Source organism: Phocoena sinus, chromosome 6 (genome assembly GCF_008692025.1).
Source record: "Phocoena sinus isolate mPhoSin1 chromosome 6, mPhoSin1.pri, whole genome shotgun sequence".
NCBI classification, from domain to species: domain Eukaryota; kingdom Metazoa; phylum Chordata; class Mammalia; order Artiodactyla; family Phocoenidae; genus Phocoena; species Phocoena sinus.
In genome coordinates this window covers 18,025,711-18,049,306 of record NC_045768.1, presented here as the reverse complement: position 1 = coordinate 18,049,306, position 23,596 = coordinate 18,025,711, and the positions used below count along the sequence as shown (strand labels likewise).

The 23,596-nt window shown below is 45.5% G+C and overlaps 1 protein-coding gene across 1 annotated transcript in view; it reads left to right on the top strand.

The window, feature by feature from the left end:
• Positions 1 to 23,596, top strand: part of PAPPA (pappalysin 1) — a 257,383-nt gene that overhangs the window by 114,924 nt on the left and 118,863 nt on the right. Inside the window, exon 9 of the mRNA XM_032634984.1 lies at positions 3,776 to 3,867. Coding sequence (XP_032490875.1) covers positions 3,776 to 3,867 — 92 coding nt within the window. The remainder of the gene's footprint in view (positions 1 to 3,775; positions 3,868 to 23,596) is intronic.

Genomic DNA, 23,596 nt, shown 5'->3' with positions numbered 1-23,596 from the left:
GTGGCCTCTCCCGTTGCAGAGCACAGGCTCTGGATGCGTAGGCTCAGCGGCCATGGCTCACGGGCCCAGCCGCTCCGTGGCACGTGGGATCCTCCCGGACCAGGGCACGAACCCGTGTCCCCTGCATCGGCAGGCGGACTCTCAACAACTGCGCCACCAGGGAAGCCCTGACTTCTAGCTTTTGATGCAGCTGTTGTCTGATGGAACCCTGAGCACCTGAGTCTCCAGGGAAGGTGCCCTGTCATCTGTGGGTACAAGACTGAGCTACGTATCCAGAATATCCAGGAAACAGTCACGATCATTGCTGACAAACCATAATTGTGATTTGGGATTTTCTAATTTAGCACGAGGAATAAAAAAAGAAACTCACTAGGTGTAGGAAGTGATCTATGGTTCAGTCTGTCCATTTTGGAATCAGATATAGGTACACTGGTGAAACACTGCAAACAGTATTATTCTTGTCACTGATCTGAAACTACTACTACTACTACTAGTAGGAGGAGGAGGAGGAGGAGGAGTAGTTTAAATAGTTTTCTTAACAAAGATTTTTAGTATTTTTTTACCTAGAATTACTATCCTGCATAGACATCAAATACGTGTTGAATTACCTGCAGGTACCAAATAGTTGTTGACATACTTGGTAGAAAACTGAATGCAGCTTATGGATGATTCCCTAAGCAAAAACAAAACAAAACAAAAGAAACTTTGAAGGAAAGAAAGGATGCCGTCTTCACTAATTGGATTTTTCATGGGATGATACATGCTAATTTACTATACATATGCGAAGGAGTTTACAGCACTCAGTGAGGGCCCTGATGAATGAAAGCACTGGATGAGTCTTATAATGATAATTATAAATATTTATTGAGACTCCACTAGGCAGGAGGCACTGTGCTACATTATGATCTCCTTGGGTCCTTCCAGCAACCACGTGAGATAGGTCCTATTACCATACTTTACGAAAGAGACAACTTGCACACAGAGACTAAAATGGTTTTCTGAAGCTTATACACCCAGTAAGGAGCAAAACCAAGATGTGAGCCCAGGGCCCAGGTTCACATCTGGATTTACCATTGCCTTGCTGTGACTGACAGCCCTGCAAAACTGACAAGTGAAGGAGTAACCACGTGCTATCGGCTCTGTCCCAGACACTGTGCCAGGAGTCAGGGTGCTAGGATGACAAAGCCTCTGTCACGTCCTTTGGCATCTTAAAGCCTAGGATAGAGTGCTCTCAAGTAACAGGCAAAGGCAGTCAGTTTGACAAGTGCTCTGATAGATGGAGCCCCTTGTCTTTGGACTCAGAGAAGATGGCCACCCACTCCAGCCTGGGAGGTCAAAGAGGGTTTCTCAGAACCTGTCTATCTAATGATAGATCTGTCATGCCTAGAAGATATTTGTGGTGACCCTAATGTTTTGCTTAAACCAATAGAACATATTGTTTGGGTGGTGAGGGAACGGGTTAGAAGTGTTCTTTGTGGCTTAGGGAAACCAGCCCAGGTTAAAAAAAAAAAAAAAAAATCTCTCCCCAGATAACCCACGAAATAGCTAAGGAGCACAAGGCCACCACCAATTTCCAGTGCAAGATTTGCTGGCAGAGACTGGAATATGGGCCCAGCTTGGAATATATCAGTAGAATTCTTTTCTCATGGGTTTGCAGACAGGAGAGAAATTGGGTGGCTCTTCAGAGATCAATGCAATGTCCTAGTCATTGTAAGGATTGATTACAAGGCACCATCCTGCTACTCTGACACCTCCTAAAAGCAACAAACATTTCCCAGTGTAATTGCCCGGGTGAAAGGCAAAGTCTGAGGCTTCGTCCATGCTGGAACAGGTCCCAGCTGGTCTCTGGGGATGAAGGGGTGACTGCCACACACTCTGCGGAGACCCCCCAGGACAGGTGGGTGGGCATGGGAGCTGTGACTCTCTGAGCATCTACTGTATGTCGCACGCCAGGCCAGCCGCATTAAGTTACATTCCATTTTTGCACCAACGCTAAGGAGTAGGTGTAATTATCTCCATTTTAGCCCATGAGAAGACTGAGATTCAACGCCCCGAACAGCACTGTCCAATGGATTTTTCCGCAATACTGGAAATAGGTTCTGTGCTGTCCAATATATTTGCCACTCCCTACATCCAGCTATGGAGGACTTGAAATGTGGTTAGTGTGACTAAGGAATGGAAAGTTTAATTATTTTTTATTTTAATTGATGTAAATTGTCAAAGATAGAAATATCAGGGAGAGAGAGAGATTAAGGGACTTGTCTGAGATCACCCAGTTTGGAACATGGGGCTCTAAACCCAAGTTTCTGTTACTAAAAGGATGAGAGGGACTTCCCTGGTGGCTCAGTGGTTAAGAGTCCACCTGCCAATGTAGGGAACATGGGTTCGAGCCCTGGTCTGGGAAGATCCCGCGTGCCGCAGAGCAACTAAGCCCGTGTGTCCACAACTACTGAGCCTGCGCTCTAGAGCCCGCGAACCACATCTACTGAAGCCCGTGCGCCTAGAGCCCATGCTCCGCAACAAGAGAAGCCACCGCTATGAGAAGCCCACGCACCGCAACGAAGAGTAGCCCCCGCTCACCACAACTAGAGAAAGCCCGCATGCAGCAACAAAGACCCAACGCAGACAACATGCAGATAAATAAATAAATAAATGGATGGGAGTTTTCCAGAAAGTGGTAACCCATCCAAACTTTCAGTCGTTACTCCTCCTTCCCTTTCCCTAGGTCCAGTTCAGAGAGCATTGCTCATTTTCTGCCCATCCTAACCACTGCAGAATCATCCTTAGGTGACGGAAATAATTCCTCAAAATAAAACGAGAGGAGGCATTTTTATTTCGTAACAGCATAGGACACAGGCCTCAGAGTTCTTGACACTATGCAATGACACACCCAGTGGAGAAGGCAGTGTTTTCTGATCTAAGGATCAAACCTGAACACATGGGTGGAGAAAATCTTTACCTTTAAGTGCACTGGGGGTATGGGGATAGGGCTAAGGCAGGGCATCGTGAAGAACATCGTGAAGAACAGCAGTTATACCTTAGAGACTCCAAAATTCTCTTCAAATTCTCAATTTTAAAGTGGAAGTGATGGGTCTTCCCGGGTGGCGCAGTGGTTAAGAATCCACCTGCCAGTGCAGAGGACTCGGGTTTGAGCCCCGGTCCAGGAAGATCCCACATGCCGCGGACCAGCTAAGCCCATGCACCACAGCTACCGAGCCTGTGTGCCATAACTACTGAAGCCTGCGCGCCTAGAGCCCATGCTCTGCAACAAGAGAAGCCACCACAACGAGAAGCCCACGCACCACAACGGAGAGTAGCCCCTGCTCAATGCAACTAGAGGAAGCCCACATGCAGCAAAAAAGACCCAACACAGCCAAAAATAAATAAATAAAAATTTTAAAATAAATAAATTTAAAAAATAAAATGGAAGTGAGATTTCCCAGACACGCTGGAGCAAAGTCTGTGCATCCATTTGTTCATTCATCCTCCTGTTACTCCCATCTGACTTGCTAACTTAACTAAGGAGATCTCAGCAAATGGGTTTGAAGCAGGAATTCTACTTTGTCATCAGAAACACAGTAAGGCAAACATAACAGAATCTCACAAATTCACCTTGTACGCATCTCATTTGGAAGAAACAGAAAACTCAGACAGGGAAAGGGACTTGCCCGAGGCCTCACCAGAAAGTTCCTGGCCCCGGAGAGGGACTTTTCCATGTCCAGCTGTGGGTCTGAAGCTGATCTGACAAATTTCCCCCTCTATATCCATTCTGCAGAAGCCAAGGTGAAGAATGTGATGACATGAATAAGATCAATGGGGATGGCTGCTCCCTTTTCTGCCGACAGGAAGTTTCCTTCAATTGCATCGGTAAGTCCTTGTCCTTTCTCTGGGCCTGGCTGGGGAAGTGGACAGCGCAGAATGGCTAGTCAGTTACAGTAACAGCAATAGTTATAACTAAATGAGAATTCACTCCTTTATATTACACATATTTATTGAGTACCTCCTGGGGGCCAGGCACTGTTGTAGGTACTAGTGAATACAGCAATGGAAACAAACAAATGGCAGGTATCCCTGCCCTCATGGAGCTTCTGATCTCATAGATGATGGTGATGATGGGCAACCCTTTTGATCAAGCTTTATCTTACATACATTATTCCTTTTCTTCATGCCAACTTCCAGGTTAATTATTAGCATAGATTTTTAAGGCTTTTATTCTTACTTTAGAGATGAGAAAAATCAAAAGCCAGAGAGATTTAAAAGTAGGTCCAGAGTCACACAGGTTAGGATTGAAGACAGAACCAGGACTCGAACCTGATTTTGTCCGATTCTCACACACAATCTCAGTTCATTTTGCTATACAGCCTCTAGCCAGGATCTAGTCTCTCTGACTTGAGGAAAGAGAAATAACAGACCAGCAGACCAGCAGACCAGCCTGTGTTTAGAAAGCAAATGTCCTTTTCCCACCTTTATGGAGTCAGATGGGAAATTTGTTTTCCTCTGCCTTCCCCAGGAGTCTGGCTGATCTTGTTGTTTTAGCCCCACTTGGGAGGCCCTGGTCAGCCCGGGGCTGTTAAACAGACGGGGGCTGGGGGGCAGGGATGGAATTTTGAGCTGGCCCAGATGAGATCATGCTTCCTTTAAGATGCAAATCGATACCTGAAGATCAAAGGTCCCCTGGCTAATCCCCTGGGCTGGAGGTGAAAACTAATCACAATTCATTTGCAAGTACAAAAGAGAGAGGTGTTCCATCTAAGGAAGGGATGAAAACGTCAGTGGGAAGATTTCTCACTGAAAGGCAATTTTCTAGGAGGACTAAAGGGGAGGAAATGTCATCGGTTCCTCGCGTTTGCAGCACATTGCAGGCGAGCTTTTAGACCTTTCTTCCCCTGGTATATTGTGAGCTCTGTGAGGTTTTTACCATGTATCATTTACCTTGTATTCCATTCTCAGACACATTTATTGAGCACCTACTATCTCCTTGGCAATACGTGTGGGCTGAGCAACACAATAGAGGTGTCCCGAAACTGTTCGTGGATGGAAAGAAAGGAAGATATGGAGGGAGGAAGAGCAGGACAGTTTCCGGTCAGGGCCTTGGGTTTTTAAAGGGCAGAAGATTTTTTTTTCTCTCTTCTCTGTTGATTTGAGTATGATTCATAATAAAACCTTGATATGAGCCTAGTGGTAGGGTGGAAAGAGCCTTGGACTAAATTTAAGAAAACCAGGATCTCTGGTCCCAGCTGTGCTGAGAACTTGCTGCTTAAAGCTGGCCAAGTCACTTCCCTAGACTGGACCTCAGCTTACCTCCCATAAATTGAAAGGATTGGGTTAGGTGGTCTCTAAGAGCCTTATCTGCACTTCTGTTGTATGGTTTCCAAAGTGTGTGACGATTTCTCATAATCGTGAGTTCTGCTTGAACCACCTCTTGCCTTTGCCATCGTCCTCATGGCGCCCAACATCACTGTCAGATCTTGCTGGAGGGTGTCCACCTAGTTTACTGCCACTAAGATGGCATGTGACTTCAGCGCTTATGGGAAGAAGGTACGATGTGGTTAAGTTAGGATATGGTACTGTCCATGGAACAGATCTGCCAATTACAATCCTTGGGCCAGAACTGGCCTACTGCCTATATTTGTAAATAAAGTTTTCTAGAACACAGCACACCCATCTCTTATTATCTATGGCTACTTTTTTGCTACGACCCTAGAATTGAGTGGTTGCAACAGAGACCCTGTGGGCCAAAGAGCCTTAAATATTTACTAACTGGCCCTGTACAGACAACATTTGCTGGTCCACGGATTTGGGGGTCACTGATACTATTGGTTGCTGGAGCCTAGTGCAAAGAGGAGGTGAAAGTTATGATGTGGTTCACCATTTCTTAGAAAAATAACTGAATTTTATACATACAGTGGTAAGGCTTAGGAGACTGTGAGTCCAGTCCTATCTTGCTTTAGCTCTTTGGGTATTCCTTCCCCACCTACACTTTGGCCAAAATGACTGGAATAGATCATGATTTTCAAGCTGTGTTAACTGAAAGGCTTAAGAGGAGAGGAGTGAAGATGAGGGAGTTACCAAGAGGATGAGACTTGGAGCCTCATAGATCCACTTTATATACTGTTACTCTGTAGTACATCCTAGGCGTTCTGCTGCTGCTGCTGATATGCACTGAACACCTGTTGTATGCCGAGCACATTTACAACTCTCATTCTCCTAACGACCCTTTTAGTGCCTGCTTTTCAAAAGAGGAGGCTGAGGCATGGGGAAGTGAACTCAGGATATGCAGTGAGGTGGTAGAGCTGGGACTTCCACCCAGAGAGTCTGACTCCAGAGCTAACCGTGCTGAGCTTCCTGCAAGATATTTTTTACAGGACAGCTCTTGGTCTTGTAGGGCTTTGGCGGTGAGCAAGGAACATGCTACAGTGGAGCAATTCCTGTAATGAATGAATGGAATGGAATACAGAACTGTCGGTGGTGTGGATGGTGTCCAGGGAAGGCTGTCTGTTCCCCCTGCGTATTGAGTTTGGTTGTGTTAGGGGAAGGACCTCAGCTATGCACCCCCCAGCTCACCATTTAGAATTCCATTAGAGAGACACAGAGATTCAGGACCTTCCAGGAAGAAAGGAGTCTGTCCAGAGATCCCATTGCCTAGGAACTATATTCCAAGGACGAACTCCATGGCTTTGAGTCTAGAAAGGCATCTTCCTCAAAGAAGAATAGTTGAAAACTAGACAGTGAATCTGTGGCTCCCAGAAGATCCAGGTTTAATGAGTCACAGAAATGAGACTGGAGTGTGGGAGGCTTGGCTGGGGTGGATGCTGTTCTCATCGCTGCATGTGTCAAGATGGTGATCAAGATGGTAACCGAGAGAACAGGCTTGAATGAGACCGACGTGTTGATACATGGCTGGGACCTTCGCTAAGCTTCAGTGTTCTCATCCAGAAAATGGTAACAGTCCTGGGACTTAATTGTGGAAGATATTTACCAACATTTGTGGACACTTATTATCTGAATCCCTTTCCTAGATTTAGGGAAAAACTCTCCTTGTTGTAATAACAGTGAGGCAGAGCCCCACGACAGAAGTTGGTCATGCAAGCATCTCCTCCTCCCAGCCTCCCTTGTAGCTGAATGTGGGCATGTGACCTACACTTTCCCCCTGACCCCCAATCATACACACCAACCCAAGACTGAATTAGAAGACATAGGGACCCTGCAGAAATCATTTTGATGAAGATGGCGGGAGTGGCCACAACCCATGTGTTTCCAAAGTACCAATGACAGCATCTAGTATTAGTGCTGAAATGACTTCGTGTGGCCACAGCTCTGAGATGGCTTCACAAGAGCAGTCCTGGGGGCTAATCCTGAGCTTGGAATCAGGCTTCAAAACTCTCTCCAGCCCTCCTAGGGAGACTTCCATAAGTATCCAATATGCTGTGGATAGATGTTGCTTGTTTGCTTGTTTTGCTTAAGTTAGGCAAAGTTGGTTTCTGTTGATCGTCACTTAGAATCCCTACTGAGGCTTGTTGCCGTAAGATGCTATGAGGGTTAGCCCCATTCCTAGCAAGCTGCACACAGACCGTTACGCCCGTGTGTGTTGAGGTGGGGGTGAGTGTCAGCCGCAGCCCCCGTGTACGGATACCCACCAGGTGGCATGCCTTATGCCATGCGCCTTTGTTTAATGTGAGCCTATGTGAGGTCTCTTATGTCCAGATGAGGGATCTGAGACCTACTAGGATGCCTGAATTTGCCCGAGGTCACACGGTTCACAGAGCTGTGATCCCATCTCCAGACGGAGAGCCTCAGCATTTTCTACTCTGCAGCTCTGCCTCCCCAGCTGAACGATTCCCTTCCATCCTTCCTTCCATGTCTTCTTCGTCCCTTCCTTTGCTTCTTTTTTATTTTTTTGTCACCGACCATTTAGTCGGGCTAATGTTTTCCCTGGCTTTGGTCACACCAGTGTGAGGGTGGGTGACAGATTTATGGTGGTATTCTCATTCACTTCGCAGGAGCCCACACATCCGGAAGTATTCCCAAGGTGCCAATGTGTTATTATGCAACACCCTGGGACTTCCCTTTCCCACTTTCCCACCCCCAGAGCCCTCATCCCCAACACATAATAAGTTGCTTGTTAAAAGGAACACCACCCACAAGACCTCTTAGGCAATGAGGCTACATCCCCAGCAATGTGGAACTTATCTTGTCCTTTTCTCCCCTTTTTAAAATATAACATACACCAGGCCTGAAGCTTCAGTTAAAAAATGTGGTATCAGTGAAATGATAACTCCCCACACCCCATCCCAACAGGCTCTGGCTGGAGGCATTGTTCGCAGCGTTGGGAATTCTGTTTCTAAAGCACTGAGTCATAAACTACAGACAGGCTGCTGATAAAAGCTGAAGGAGGGAAGGTAATGGTCAAATTAGTCAGACAAAATGTGAAGCATCCCCAAAAGGGGTTATACTCAGTAATATATCTTGAGCGGGTGCTGGAAATGTGCTACCTTCGGAGATGGCGTTTAATCCGTTACAGGAGATGCGGTTGTGGGGGACTTCTCATGCTGTGTTGATTTAGCACCCTGTGTCTTTCAGGAGAGCTGGGTCCAGGTCTTAGCTCAGACTTGAGAGCCTGGGTTGCAGCTTTGCATCTCACCTCGGAGCCTCAGTTTCTCCCTTTGTGAAATGAGAGCGATCGTGCTGAGGGCCCTAAGACTTCTTTCCCTGTCTGACAGTGAGGAATCCTCCATCTGTCAGACATCCATTTAAGGGCTTTGGGGTTTCAAATCCTGCTTGATGCTGATATATAGTTAAGAAAACAAAGCAAACGGACCCCCACGTTGTCTTTCCCAGACACACACACATACTCCCTGCCTCTTTTTCCAGCTCCCTCCCCTCTCCCCTCCTCTCCCCCATTCCCTGCCATTAGCATTACTTTGTCTCTGGTCCAACACAGCATCTCCAGCCCTGTCCTAGAGCCAGGGCCAATAACTCAATTATGTGTGAGCAGATAAGGAGGAGGAGGGATCAATCCACTTCCCCACAAGTCACTGGGAGGGGCGGGGGTCACCGAGCCTTGTGGCCCCTCTGTCAGGCCGCCCTGGCCTGCTCCGAGCCAAGGCGAGAAAGGAAAACAAGAAGATGAATCGCCATGTCTTCTTGGTGGATGTTCTGATGAGACTTTAGAACAACAGTGACTTAAAAGGAAAACAGCATCTGGTAGGGGGAGGGGGAGTGGAAACGGAGGAAGAATGGCCTCTGCTGGGAGTTGCGTTTATTATTATTTTTCTTTCTAACAACATGAAATCATAATAGATGATCCACCTCTCACCTTAAAAAAAAAAATTGAAATTGAAAAAGAATAAAATAAAACTTCTCCTGGCTGCACGTAGTCCTTCAGACCTCCCTCTGTGGAAAAAATATAGTGACTTTCGCCAAAATACCTTCTTGAAATAAAGCTTCTTTTAACATGAAGACAGGTCTCTAAAAGAAGAAAAGAGAAATGTTAGTGGTAATCGTGGGAGTGGTGATGAAGGTGATGATGGTGATGATCTGTCAGCTAGCATGGGTGACATGCTTAGTACTGGCATAATGACACATTCCGTAATGATTAAGAGCATGGATTTTGGGTGAGAAGCCAGGCCCAAACCCATTTTATCTGTGCCTCAGTTTTCTCATCAGTAAAACGGGTTAGTTTTACAGTTGTTGTGAAGGTGAAATGAGGCTCTGTAGGTAAAGCATTTTAAAACAGTGGCAACGGGCTTCCCTGGTGGCGCAGTGGTTGAGAGTCCGCCTGCCGATGCAGGGGACACGGGTTCGTGCCCCGGTCCGGGAAGATCTCACATACCGCGGAGCGGCTGGACCCGTGAGCCACGGCCGCTGAGCCTGTGCGTCCGGAGCCTGTGCTCCGCAACGGGAGAGGCCACAACAGTGAGAGGCCCACGTAGTGCAAAAAAAACAAAACAAAAAAAAAACCAGTGGCACCTAGTAGGTGTTATATATGTGTTTGCTAATGCTGTGATTATTATTGTTATTAATATCATTAATTTGAACGCTATATCAATCTTCCCAGGAACCCTATGAGATAAATAATGTTATTATCCCAGGAGTGTAGAGGAACACACATGAGGTTCAGAGAGGTTAAATAATTGGCCTAAGGTCACACAGCTAGAAAAAGCAGAGATGGGATTCACAGTACCTAGGCGAAGTCTGCGCACTTACCCATGAAGTTATTTCACTATCAGGCACCAAACTGTACCAGCTTCTTTGCTTAGAACCCTTTCTTCAAATGATTCCATTTACCCTTCCAGCAGCTCCGTTTGGTCAGAATAAGAATGCCCGTTTTGCTGCTGAGGAAACTGGGACACTGAGGTGAATTGCCCTAACTCACACGGACAAGGGGCTCAGAGGAGGAGACCTTACATCCCGTCTGCCTGCTTCTAAAGACCGTGTCCAGTACCCAGATGAACCCTCCCCAAAGCAGTAGATAGCCTCTTTTTCACTATTTCTGCTTTGTTGCCATTGACACAGCAGGAGACAAAAGTGAATGCATATATCCTTCCTGTGCCTTTTCATGAGTCATGAAGACGACAATTTTCAGTTATCATCCCCCTGTGAACATTCCACTGCCCAAAGCCCATGCCCTTGACATTGCGCCATTCCGTGTTTTGGGTTGTATTTTTGTTTTTAAGAGCTCACCCTCCATTGAATATGGCCACACTGTTTTTTAGCCTAGGAGGAGTTTGACACTTTGTCCCGTTGTCATGGCAATGTGTTGGCGACAGAGGAGGCCGAGTTCAAAGGTCTGTTGGCCACTCACTGAGTCTCAGTCTTCTCTTCTGGCAAACAGGCATAATCACAGTGCAGTTATGTTTAGAGAAAGATGGAAATAGCGCCTATAGAGTGTCTAGCACAGTACCTGGCAGTTAGTAGACATTTCTGCTATCTTCCCCTTCCTCACTTCCCATCTCAGCTGGGGATGCAGAGGCCTCCTGTCCATCTCCGGGAAAAACGGTCCTGAGCTACGTCTTGCCATCATGAGAAGTGGCTGAGGCCCCTTGATCTCAGTCTCCCCAGCTGTAACGTGATGGGGGTGAGCTAGATGAGCTCCCCCAGGCCCTTCCAGCCCCGACCTCCAGAATTTAAATCCCAGGTCGTTATTGTTTTTAAACTGTGCATTTTAAAAGAAATGAGGGCTTGGGGAGGAGAAAGGAATTCCTTTACCCCGGAGGGTCAGAGGGGGTCACCGAGGGGACAAAGACGTAGGGAAGGGAGGTGATGGGGCGGAAGACTGCTGTGCAGGGTGGGCTCAAAGATCTGCAGTCCTCAACCGGGAGGTCTGATGGACGCATTCAAACACCCTAGAGTCGGCACCAGTTAGGATCAAGCCTGCCATCCAGCCTCAGACCACGGCTTACCACCTCCTTTAGAAGCCCGGGAGGCCTACCCCACAGAGAGGCCATTCAGGAATGAAAAGAAACAGGATGGCCTCAGATGCCAGAAGGGAGGAATCCTCGCCCTTCGTCTGGGTTGGCCTCCTGACTCCCAGGGAGGGGTCAGGCTTGGGAGGGCCCGGAGCTTTCCTGAATTCAAGGAATCAAGACCAAACTTTGATGTGCGCATTTGAAACGCAGCCTCCAAGGCAGGTGAATCTGGTAGCCAAGAACCGGGGCTTCTTTGTGGCATTTAAAGTGACCGGAAATCCACCTGCCCATTCAGGTGCCTTGATGTGCATCTGTGCAGTCAGGACCCAGGTAGCCCAGGAGAGGGGAGAGGCCTGGGGGGCAGGGGCCTTTCCTAGATCCGGACTCTCTGCTCTTTCTTGGGGACCGTGCTGGGTTGGAAGGGACATTCAATATTCATGAGCTGTGATCTCCACTTGAAGGGAGTGCCCTGGGGGAAATTGAAATATTAAGCAAGTGAGGGATGTAGGCCTAATTGTATCCTCCTTTTCTTTTTTGGACAGAGAAGTAATGTGCTTAAAATAAAATGATGGATGGGCAGTCAGGACCCTGTGAAACCCCACTGCTGTGGTTTGCAGGATAAAGCGGCTGTGTGCTCTAACATATGCCATCAGAACCAGCCAGAGGGTGGGGCAGATTGGCTGCTGGGTCACGTCATGCCATTTATTCACACGTTTATTGATGGCTGCTGTGTGCCAAGCACTGTGCTAGTTGCAGGGGAAATGGCAGTGAACAAGGAAGGCCAGGGAGGCCAAGGAAATGACACTAATGATTATTTAAATGTAATTGTTGGAAATGCCACTGAGTGGAAATACATGTGGGTTTGTAAGTGAGGGAACTCCTCACGTCGAAGGGCTAGGAGAGGCCTCCTTGGAGACAAGACATTCAAGCTGAGACTTGAAGGTTGAATAGGAAGTGGACAAATTAGGGTGATGGAGTGAGGACTGCAAGAAGTTCAGACTGTTAAATCCTCGAGGCAGGAAAGAGCTTTTGAGGGGGTCAGAGAAAGTCATCATGGCTGGATGGTAGTGAGGGAGGGGAGAGAAGAGGCTGGATGCTGCAGGCTGTACTCCTCCGGTCCCTGAGGACCCCAGGGAGGCTGCTGCTTCCGGCATGAAAGGAGGAGAAGGCACGTCCTCTGTGTGCAGTCTGTACTTGCAGCCACGCCCCTGTACTGGGCACAGGAGGCAAACGCATGCTTGCCTAGATCGGGGGTCAGAAAACTACTGCCCGTGGCCAAACCCCAGGTGCTGCCTATTTGGGTAGATCGGGTTTGACTGAAACACAACTGTGCCCCTTGGTTTAGATATTTGCTACTAAAGAGACAGAGTTGGGTAGTTCCTAGAGACCCTGTATGGTCCACAAAGCCAAAATATTTACTATCTGGCCTCGTACAGGAAAAGTTGCTGACCAACTGCTGGCATAGATGGATGAGTCTGTAGGTGGGTGAAAGAATAGCCAATTAGGGAGGTCAAGGCGGATGAGAGACAGAGAGGTGAGAATACCACCTCATCCATCTCGCCCCTCAGCCTGTAGCAGCATAGCCGTAATTATATTCACTCCCCACTTTTTTTGTGTACACGTCAATTTCCCTCACCCTTGAAAGAAGTCATCCTGCCTATCCCTGTGTTCCCAGCATCCAGCTAGAGCCAGGCATTGTCTGATGCACTGAATCAAATGATACTTCAAAGCAGAAAAGAGTGGCTAGAGGAGCCCAGGCAGCTTACTGCCTAAAGCTTCAGACAGTGGCCTGGATCCTCCCTGGGCTGTAGAAAGGGGCACGTTCATGTTTATTAAGAACCCACTACATTGTCTCATTTCAAACCCACAGCATCCCTGACAACCAGGCATTCTCATCACCGCTTTCCAGATGACACAGCAGAGTCCCCAGTGTTTAAGTGACTTTTGAGAAAGTGACCTCCATTCAGTAAATGTTTATTGAGCTGGAAAACCAACACAAGAGGACACAAACTTTCGCAAGTGTCACATCCCATGCCAGCAGTGTGCCACACACAGGGCTCTCCTCTCTCATCTTTCAATCTTCTCGGGGCTGCTGGAAGGCAGGGATTATTACTCCCATTTTACACAAAAAGAAACTGAGGCTCAGGGAGATGAAATGACTTCTTTAAAACAGGTGATTATTAAGTGGCAGAGCTGGTATCTGAACCCAGAACTGCCCAACTTCAAAACTAGAGGAGCCAGTGCCCTCCTCCAAAATACCAGAGCTTCTGAACCAGTAGAAGTGATGACATATGGATATGTGTTTCCAGTCCTATTCCATCTCTTCATCTCAAACAATAGTCCTAACAGTAGAAATTGCTCGTTATGAATTTAATGCTTTTCCTCTGTTAACTCCTTTGACTAATTGTGTTGATCCTATAGATAAGGAAAAAGCAGAGAGATGTTAAGTAATTAACCAAGGCTCCCAGTAAGGGATTCCAGCCCTGGAAGTCTGGCTCTTAAACCCTCAGGTTGTAAGACGGGAATAAAGACACAGACCTGCTAGAGCATGGACTTGAGGATATGGGGAGGGGAAGGGTAAACTGGGACAAAGTGAGAGAGTGGCGTGGACATATATACACTACCAAACGTAAAATAGATAGCTAGTGGGAAGCAGCCGCATAGCACAGGGAGATCAGCTCGGTGCTTTGTGACCACCTAGACGGGTGGGATAGGGAGGGTGGGAGGGAGGGAGACGCAAGAGGGAAGAGATATAGGAACATATGTGTATGTATAACTGATTCACTTTGTTATAAAGCAGAAACTAGCACACCATTGTAAAGCAATTATACTCCAATAAAGATGTTAAAAAATAATAATAAATAAATAAATTACATACACACACACACACACAAAACCCTCAGGTAGAACCACTAATTTATGCTACCTCTTCATCATTAAGATTATCTAATAAAAATGTGTACTCTCAAGAGCTGAAGAGCCTACCAGCAAACAGATAATGAGAAGGGGAAACAATGCAAGGTGCAAAAGGAATTTCACGTGACAGAAGGATCGGGGTCTCTTTAAGAAACGCGTCTGAAGTGTTTGTTTACAGATCATTAACTCCTCAGCAGAGGAAGAACTCAAAGCGATTTTTTTCTTGGCTGCTCCTGATTAAGTACCAAGGAGAAATTAAGATAAAGAAAATCTGAAATTATAATAATTTTTAAGGGACTGGATTTTTAATTCGCCGGGAAGAAAGATAAAATATTCCACACCCAGCGTCTGCAGCTCCCCTCACAAACTCTAGGGTTGCCTCCTCTGGCCTCAAGGCAACAGCCTCAGGGGTCCTGGAAAGACAGCTGGAAGCAAATGTGATCCATCTCACACTAGTGTTTGTCTCTTTTAAGCTCCTGCTGCATACAGAGCTATGTACTAGGCAGGGTGCGGATGGGAGTGACAATTGGCCTAAGAAGAAGTCCTTCATTGGAGGACTCCAGAGGGCAGTGGTCCTTAAAGATGTGCAGGGATCGGTGTGAGGGGGCCCCAGAAGGAGTGGGAAAACCCCTGGTTGGGGGTGGTGAGTCTGTGAAAGCTTCCTGGACAGCTGGGCTCAGTAAGATCAGGTGCAGGGTCTCTGCTGATAAAAGTAAAGGTCCAGAATGCGGGTTCTTCTGCAGCACTGTGAGTAGACCAGTTGACCTGACGCAGCGGCACAGGGGACCGCTTCTAGCTCCAGGCTTGGTCCCCAAGCATCTTTTGCCAGCTGTGGAGCGGGAGCTATGTTCCTTACTTTATAGGGTAGCTGTGATATAGTCTTTCATACATTCATGAATTTATTCGTCACATATTTGTTGAGCACCTCTTGTGTGTCAGGTTCACGCTAAGGCACTGAGGATGCCAGATCTGCTGGGCTTGGGACAGATCCTGTTCTTCAGAAAGTGATCAATATATCAGTTTGAGTAGCTCAGTATGGTGGTTCTGTGCCCAGGCTCTGGAGCTTGGTTGCTTGGTTCAAATCCCAGTTGTGCCACAAAAAGGAGTTTCCTCATCTGTAAAACTGCAGTATTACCATATTGATATGCTACAGAGCTAGAAAGCACCCTAGGAGTGTTCGCCATTAATGCTCTTTGAGCTTTATTTTACTTTCCTGCAAAGCAGAGACAGCTGGAATGGTCAGTCACTCCTTCTCTATCTCACAATACCACCCATGGTCCTAACTCTGACAAGGTCCACACGTTTTAGAACATTAGCAGAAGCGGCAGGCAGTACCAGTGGCTTGGGTGAACTCTGTGATAACCCCCAAATCGAGCTGCTTTTCAAAACCAAGTCCCAGTTTCTGCTGGCTTCCTTTCTGGGCGGGAGCCTAATTAACTAGTAGCTGGAAAGAACTGCAGGTAGGCCACCCCCCAGGCAGAGAATTCAAAGGGAAGTGGAGAACTGTGTAAATAACACTGCTTTAAGGGGCATTTAAGCCAATGGTCTTTGTTAAGGAAATTGATGGCTTTGTAAGTACTGCCTCTGAAGGGAGTACTTGAGTTGACGGTCCCTCATCTCCCCTCATAAATTCCCTAATGGACTGTGGGCCCAGAGGCTGGGCCCGCGCCTGTTCGATCCCTTGCCAACAAAAACTCAGATTCCCCTTGAAAAAAAAAAATTATAAGGTTTAACCAAAACATGAGTTACTGAGCCCTTGCAATTTAACTGGCACAAGGTAGCCGAGACAGATTGTTTCCTTTAGGGAAGGGAGACTCCTGATTCTTCACAGAATTTTTTTTCATGCTAGATGCCCGTGCTAGGCATTTTCTATACCGCTTCTCATTTTCATCCCCCAAACGTCTGGGAAGAGTCATTATTTCACCAATTGCCAAAGAAGAGACTGGGACTCAGATGAAGTGCGCTGCTCATCAACACCCGGCTAATTAGTGAAGAGCAGGGATGTGCCCGCAGCTCCATCAGACCCCTGAGCCCCCAAGTACCACAAAATCGCAGGGCATCTCAGAGAGAATCAGATCAGCCTGTCTCATTAGCTCCTCCTCAGCCTCCACATCCACACAAAAGACATGAACTGGGCAGCAGGGGTGGACGGGAGGGTATGGATTTTGGAATCACAGTAGTCAGGGTTTGATTCCTGAAACCTTAGGTAATGCCTTACCCTCGTTACACATCAATTTCCTTGTCTGTTAAATGACGATAATAATAGCACCAAATACATAGGACTCTTCTAGGATTAAATGACATTACATAATTAAAAACATTTAACATTGTGCATGGCACGGACCAGGTCATCCATTCATTCACTTAGCAAATACCCTTATTGCATGGTAGCTATCATTTTTGTTTGTTTTTATTGAAGTATAGTTGATTTATAATGTGTTAATTTCTGCTGTACAGCAAAGTGATTCATATATTTTTTTTTTTTTACTTATATTCTTCTCCATTATGGTTTATCACAGGATATTGAATATAGTTCCCTGTGCTAGACAGTAGGACCTTGTTTATCCATTCTATATATAATAGCTTACATCTGCATGGTAGCTATCATTTTAAGTAGAGAAGTACAGTAGAAGTAGGCTTCTGCTGGAAGATAAAGAGAGGGTTAAGTAGCCTCTCCTGAGTGAATTGCTAGAGGGATTTTCCAGAGTAGTGTCTGGTTAAATATGGATAAAGGATGAACGGAGGGAGACTAGTCACAGGAAAAGCAGGGTTGTGAATCCGGGGGGAGCTTCCGCACAGGTGGGGAGGTGAGAGGGAACATGGTCCGTTCAGCCTGCCTGGAGCTGAAATTAGATTACATTAGAAAGAAGGCTGCAGAAAGCAGGCAAGGACCAGATTACGCCTTGTTAATTGTCATCAAGCCTCTATCAGAAAATGCTGAATGAAAAACTCAGTACCTTCTGAGGTAGCCAATTTCATTTTCAGGGCAACTGTAGTTCGTTAGAAGAGTTTTTTGCTGTGTCCCCTCGGAGCCTTCTCTCCTTCAGGTTAAGCAACTCCATACCTCTATGAGCATTGCTTAGTGATGGTGCCTACCTTGGGCCCCATCCTCTGACCATATCCTAGTTCATCGGTGGCCCAGAACTGACCTGTCCAGCCATCTCTAGGATCAGGGGGGGCTTCTCTGACCTCTGGTCTAGGATCGACTGTCTTCTCAGTAACGTAATCTGCAATTTCACATTCTTGTTTGGACCAACACCTTCTCCAGTTGGTAGAAACTGATCTCAGAGAGACTGCTACTCTTTGGAACTTTTTTTGAGCATGAATAGTTACGCTGACCCTTATCTGTCATCTCTGATGAAAAGCAACAGTGGTTTTGATTGATATTTTCAAATATTTCAGGTTAACTCTTAAGATTTAGAACCAATTCCCCTTCTTTTCTATCTTTCTTTCTCCTTCTCTCTCTTCCGTCTTTCCTTCCTTCTTTCCCCTCTTCTTTCCTTATTGGGAGGAAAGGGAGAGACATATACACACATTTCTATAAAAAACAAAAAAAATACAGTTCGATAATACAAACCAAACACATAGATTCAAATTAACATAAAATCTTCTCCAGGAACAGAAGAGTGGCCTACCCCATCATGCAAGATAAAGAAAACTTACCTCAGTGCACTTCCGGCTCTTGACTGGGCTTCTGCTCTTTAGAGCACTGCAGCATGTGTTATAACTTGGAGAATAAGGAAACTGTGGCTTGAAGGCCTCATCTTTTTGGTCTTATCTTAACCATCTGGCAGGAGGACAGTCTTCAAGGCTGGCCAAACCGACCAGGGCTCAGGGTGAGAGGGATCCACTTTGACACTCCAGTTTCTTGCGTGGGAACCCCACCAAGAACCCAGCACACTGTGGTCACGTTAGTCACTACAGTTATGCCAGACCGGGGTAACTGGCTTGGTTTTCATGTGGTGCCTTCGATTCCTTGGCTACTGGTAACATAGCATCCACTTGTCCAAAATTCTGTCTTCTCTGACATCTTGAGGATGCCTTAACAGACCGGTGGGCTAATTGTTTTGCAGGATTGAAGAATAGGTATGCATACATGCATACACTGACTTTTATTTGAATGCACTGTTTTGCTTAATGCTCACATACATGGATTTCTCACAGACCAATTTCTGTTTAATATTGCATATTCCCAATATTTATAGAATGAGCCTTAATTAGCCAATCCAACCCTTGGCCCATAACAATGAACTGTGCAGCATCCAGCGAGTTACTTAACCTTTCTGAAACTCTGAAACTTTCACTTGCTGTATTTGCAAAAGGAAGCATGTAGACTAGATAATTTCTAAAGACTGTTTTTTTTTTTTTTTGCGGTACGCGGGCCTCTCACCGCTGTGGCCTCCCCCGCCGCGGAGCACAGGCTCCGGACGCGCAGGCTCAGCGGCCATGGCTCACGGGCCCAGCCGCTCCGCGGCATGCGGGATCCTCCCGGACCGGGGCACGAACCCGCGTCCCCTGCATCGGCAGGCGGACTCTCAACCACTGCGCCACCAGGGAAGCCCCTCTAAAGACCTTTGCAGTGCTAAACCTTTATTCATTCATTCATTCAGCAAGTATTTCCTGACTGTCTTCTATGTTCTGGGATTGGAATGCAGTAGTGGGCAAAACAGCTTGTTTCTGCTCTCTAGGAGCTGCCATTTTGCTTTAGAGAGAATGCAATGATCAAGGAGACTTTGAAGAAGCAATATAATGCTATGTAGAAAATAAAATAGACTAGTAGAGTAGAGAGAGACTGGAGTGAAGTTAGCATGGTTAGAGAAGACCTCATCAGGCAGGTGATGACCGAGCTGAGACTGACTCAGTGAATTGGAAAGCCCATGTGATGATTTGAGAGATGAGTTCTAGATTGTACCTGTGATCATAAAATGTAGAACAACAACACGCGTGAGTGTTTTCCACAACACTCTTTTATCTGGTCATTACAACCACTTTCTCTAATGGGTAGGAAAGTGCTATTGTCATTTTCTTTTAATAGACAAAAAGAATGCCCCACAGTGATGATGTATGTTGCCCAGCACCAAACATAATCTGGTGACAAAGCTGAGCTTCAGACGTTGATTTCCGGTCCCTTGTTCCATCTGCTTTTTATCATGTCCTCTTCTACATTCTTCGGAGAGTTCTTCTGTTCCCTTCTCTGTTTTAATTTGGCTGAACCCATTTCCCCATCTTCAGACTTAAAAAAGGATTTAATGATTAAAGGAAAGGTACAAAAATCAAGAAGCAAATACATTTTATTGTTTTTTTAATTTATTTATTTTATTTATTTAGTTTTGTCTGCGTTGCATCTTCGTTGCTGCGCGCGGGCTTTCTCTAGTTGCGGCGAGTGGGGGCTACTCTTCGTTGTGGTGCACGGGCTTCTCGTTGCAGTGGCTTCTCTTGTTGCAGAGCTCGGGCACTAGGTGCGCGGGCTTCAGGAGTTGTGGCACGTGGGCTCAGCAGTTGTGGCTCGCGGGCTCTAGAGCGCAGGCTCAGTAGTTGCAGCACACAGGTTTAGTTGCTCCGAGGTATATGGGATCTTCCCGGATCAGGACTCGAACCCATGTCCCCTGCGTTGGCAGGTGGATTCTTAGCCACTGCGCCATCAGGGAAGCCCGCAAATACATTTTAGAATGAATCAATTGAAGGGAATCATAAAACAGTTTGATTTAACTTTCTTTTTTACTCAAGGGGAAACTGTAGCCCAGAGAGGGAAATGACTTGGTCAAAGCTATGGGTATATTAGTGGACATTTATTTTAGACTCCAGTTCTCTCGACCAGGCTGCTGATCTTGAGGAAGTGTCCCATTCTTCCTCCCTCCCTCCCTCCCTCCCTCCCTTCCTTCCTTCCTTCCTTCCTTCTTCCCTTCCTTTCTCTCTCTCTCTCTGTTTGGTGTGGACTGATGAGATCACATTAAAACCACTGATACTCCATTTGTAGTTTGCTATCTTTTATCACCTTTTTCTTTTAACCATTTTTTGTCGACTTCCTGCATATGAATGTTTCAGATTATTCTTCTGCATTTATTATTAGCCTATATCATGCAAAACAAATCTCATTTTGTTACTTCCTGCTCATACTTTTAAAGGCCTTTGGGTCCTAGGTATCACCCTTCCTCCTGTCCATGCTAAAATGCCTGTTTCATGGCCACGGTGTCATTCACTGCGGTACTGAATTTTACCCCTCTTTCATATTATGAGATCGCGCTGGCAACCAAAATAGACCCAGCTGAAAATCATTCAGGGCTTTGAACATTCTGCACATTGGATGTATTGTCATTTATTAGGATCACTATCTTTGCTTACAATCTTTTAGGCCATTCAAAAAACTATACTAAATTCAAGGTGATGTAAATGTATCTTCAGGTTTCAATTCATAAGGCCATCAAATATCTTTATTAAATTTCAGGCTAGTGTCTACCACCTTTTCTCTCCAGATATTCCATTTCTTTGCAGATTCAGTCAAGAAAGAAAATAAAACAATATGTAGGACAGATGGTGAGATGTCTTATGGGAGAAAAATAACATGAAGTGCTTTACATAGAATTGGATTTTCCTCCTCAGTATGTGCTAGGATTTATAATATGATATTATAATTAATATTTTCATTAAAACCTTTCTACAGTACAATCTACTGAAACAGATTCAAATCAGGTTTGAGACTTCTTCAATACAATCAATAACAGAGGTTCTGAAACTCGAAAGAACTTTGGCTATGAGACTGGCATTGTCTTAAGAATTAGGGGTGCAAATAGAAGTGTGATTGGGGCCAGCCCAGACATATCTTACAATCCAAGAGCTTGGACAATCCACAGTCACTCATTCATTCATTCATATGTTCATTTATTCTTTTTTTTTTTTTTTTTTTGACCACATTGTGCTGCATGAGGGATCTTAGTTCCCTGCCCGGGGATCGAACCCACGCCCCCTGTAGTGGAAGTGCGGAGTCTTAACCACTGGACCGCCAGGGAAGTCCCTTATTCATTTATTATTCAATATCAATTACATAATATGGAGAGGCAGTTTTCTTGATCCTAAAGAAAGGGGAACGTTTTGAGATAAGCTTCCATGAAACTTATGTCATCTAGAAGGAGGAGGACAATAATAAATACAATTTACTTTTAGATAGTGAATAATACTGTGAAGAAATAAAATAAGATTGCGTGCTACTTTCTAATGGGGATGGAAGAGTAAGATGTGAGCTTACTGTAGGTAGGCAGGGTTTGTTATTTGAGGAAGTAATGTTTGAGCTAAACCCTAAGTGCAGAAAAGAAGAGATTGTGAAAAAAAGCCAGGGGAGAAAAAGTGTTTCAGGTAAAGTAAATATCAAGTTCGAGATTTCTGGAACAATAACAAGTTTGGCTTATTTAAGGAATAGATACTTGTTGAATGGATGGATGGACGGATGAGTAAATGAATGGAAGGCAGTGAGCAAGAAGGATAATAGTAGGAGATGGTCAGATAAAGTGGGGACTTGGCTGTGATACAGTCTTTGGATTTTGTTCCATGCGAGGAGTTTTAGGTTGGAGAGTGGCCTGATGTAGTTTATGTTGTTAAAAGAGCACTCTAGCTGTGCTCTGGAGGAGGGAGGGTTGGGAGCAGACATAGAAGAGACTCTGGTGAAATAAGCATTGCCATAGTGATGGTGGCTTGGATTAGGGTGGTAGTGATGGAGCAAAAGTGGATCTTTTTGGAATATCCTGAGATAGAAGAGTCTACAGGATGGGCTCATGGACTTTATGTGGTATTGGAGGATGAACTGAAAAAAATAGAGATGACTCAGAAGGTTTTAGTCTGGCCATTGTCAGGCAATGTTATCATTTACTAAGATGGGGAAGAAAGGACTGTGGGAAGAAACCATTACTTTTATTTTAGACATGTTGATTTTTTTTTTTTTTCTTTTTGAAAGAGGTTTCATGTAAGTTTATTACTGGGTGATAGAATTCTTTTTTTTTTAATTTTACATCTTTACTGGAGTATAATTGCTTTACAATAGTGTGTTAGTTTCTGCTTTATAACAAAGTGAATCAGTTATACATACACATATGTTCCCGTATCTCTTCCCTCTTGCGTCTCCCTCCCACCCTCCCTATCCCACCCCTCTAAGTGGTCACAGAGCACCGAGCTGATCTCCCTGTGCTATGCTGCTGCTTCCCACTAGCTATCTATTTTACATTTCAGACATGTTGATTTTGTGATGACTTTAAATAGATATTTAAGTAGAGATGGCATTGCAGGCAGCTGGGACTCAGAGAAGAGGTCATACCTATAGAGATGTTTGAGTCATCGGCACATCCATACTCTAACATTTTTATTTAAACACTGGGACTGGATGAGAGAGAGACTGTAGATAGATAAGGAAAAGAGGGCCCAAGACCTCACCCTGAAAGGTGGCAGCGTTTAGCAGAGGGAAGCAGAAGGCAGCAAATGAGTCTGTGTGGGAAGAGCTGAGAGCCAGAAGGGATTAGGATGGCATGGTGGTGTGGGAATCCCAGGAGGGGAGTACTTCAAGAGGAAAGGAATGGGCGATTTCTTCACATGTTTCAGGACTGTTGGACGTCATAGTTAGTTTTAGCAATGCTGAGGTCAATGGTGACCTTGACAAGATTGATTTCTGTGGGGTGGTGAGTTCAGAAGCTAGATGGGAGTGAACTGAAGAGTGAATTGCCGGAGAGAAAGTGGGAAATGCAAGTTTAGATAACCCTCAGTAAATTTCACTGTGAATCATGGAAAGGGAAATGTGAGGTAGAAGACAGAATGGTAAGGATATGTGAACTGAAGGGAGGCTTTCATTTTTTTAATTTGTAAAATGTACATTGCTCACTTTTTTAATTAACAAATTTTACATAGGCAATATCCTGCTTTGCTGGTTTGGCAAAAGAGAATCGTGGCTCAGGGAATAAAGGGAAATGGCTTGTGCTAGACAAGTAGTGATGCAGAAGAGTGACAGGTCAGGCTTCATGGGGCTGAAGATGCTAGAGTTAAATCTTGATGGAAGACGCGAAGGCAAGGACTACTAGCCTTTCAGCCTAAGGAAATAAGGGGAGTGGAGAGCTCTGAGGCGTGAGTTCTGGGAAGGAACTCTGTGCTTTTAGAGCGGAGGTGTGGTTGGAAATGAGAATAGACAGGGAAGTTGGAGCTGGATTACAAAAGGACTTGAGTGCTAGATGGGGAAGCTCAAATTTTGCAGGAGTCAATTAAGAATTTCAGACATGGTCAGATTTAGGTTAATCACT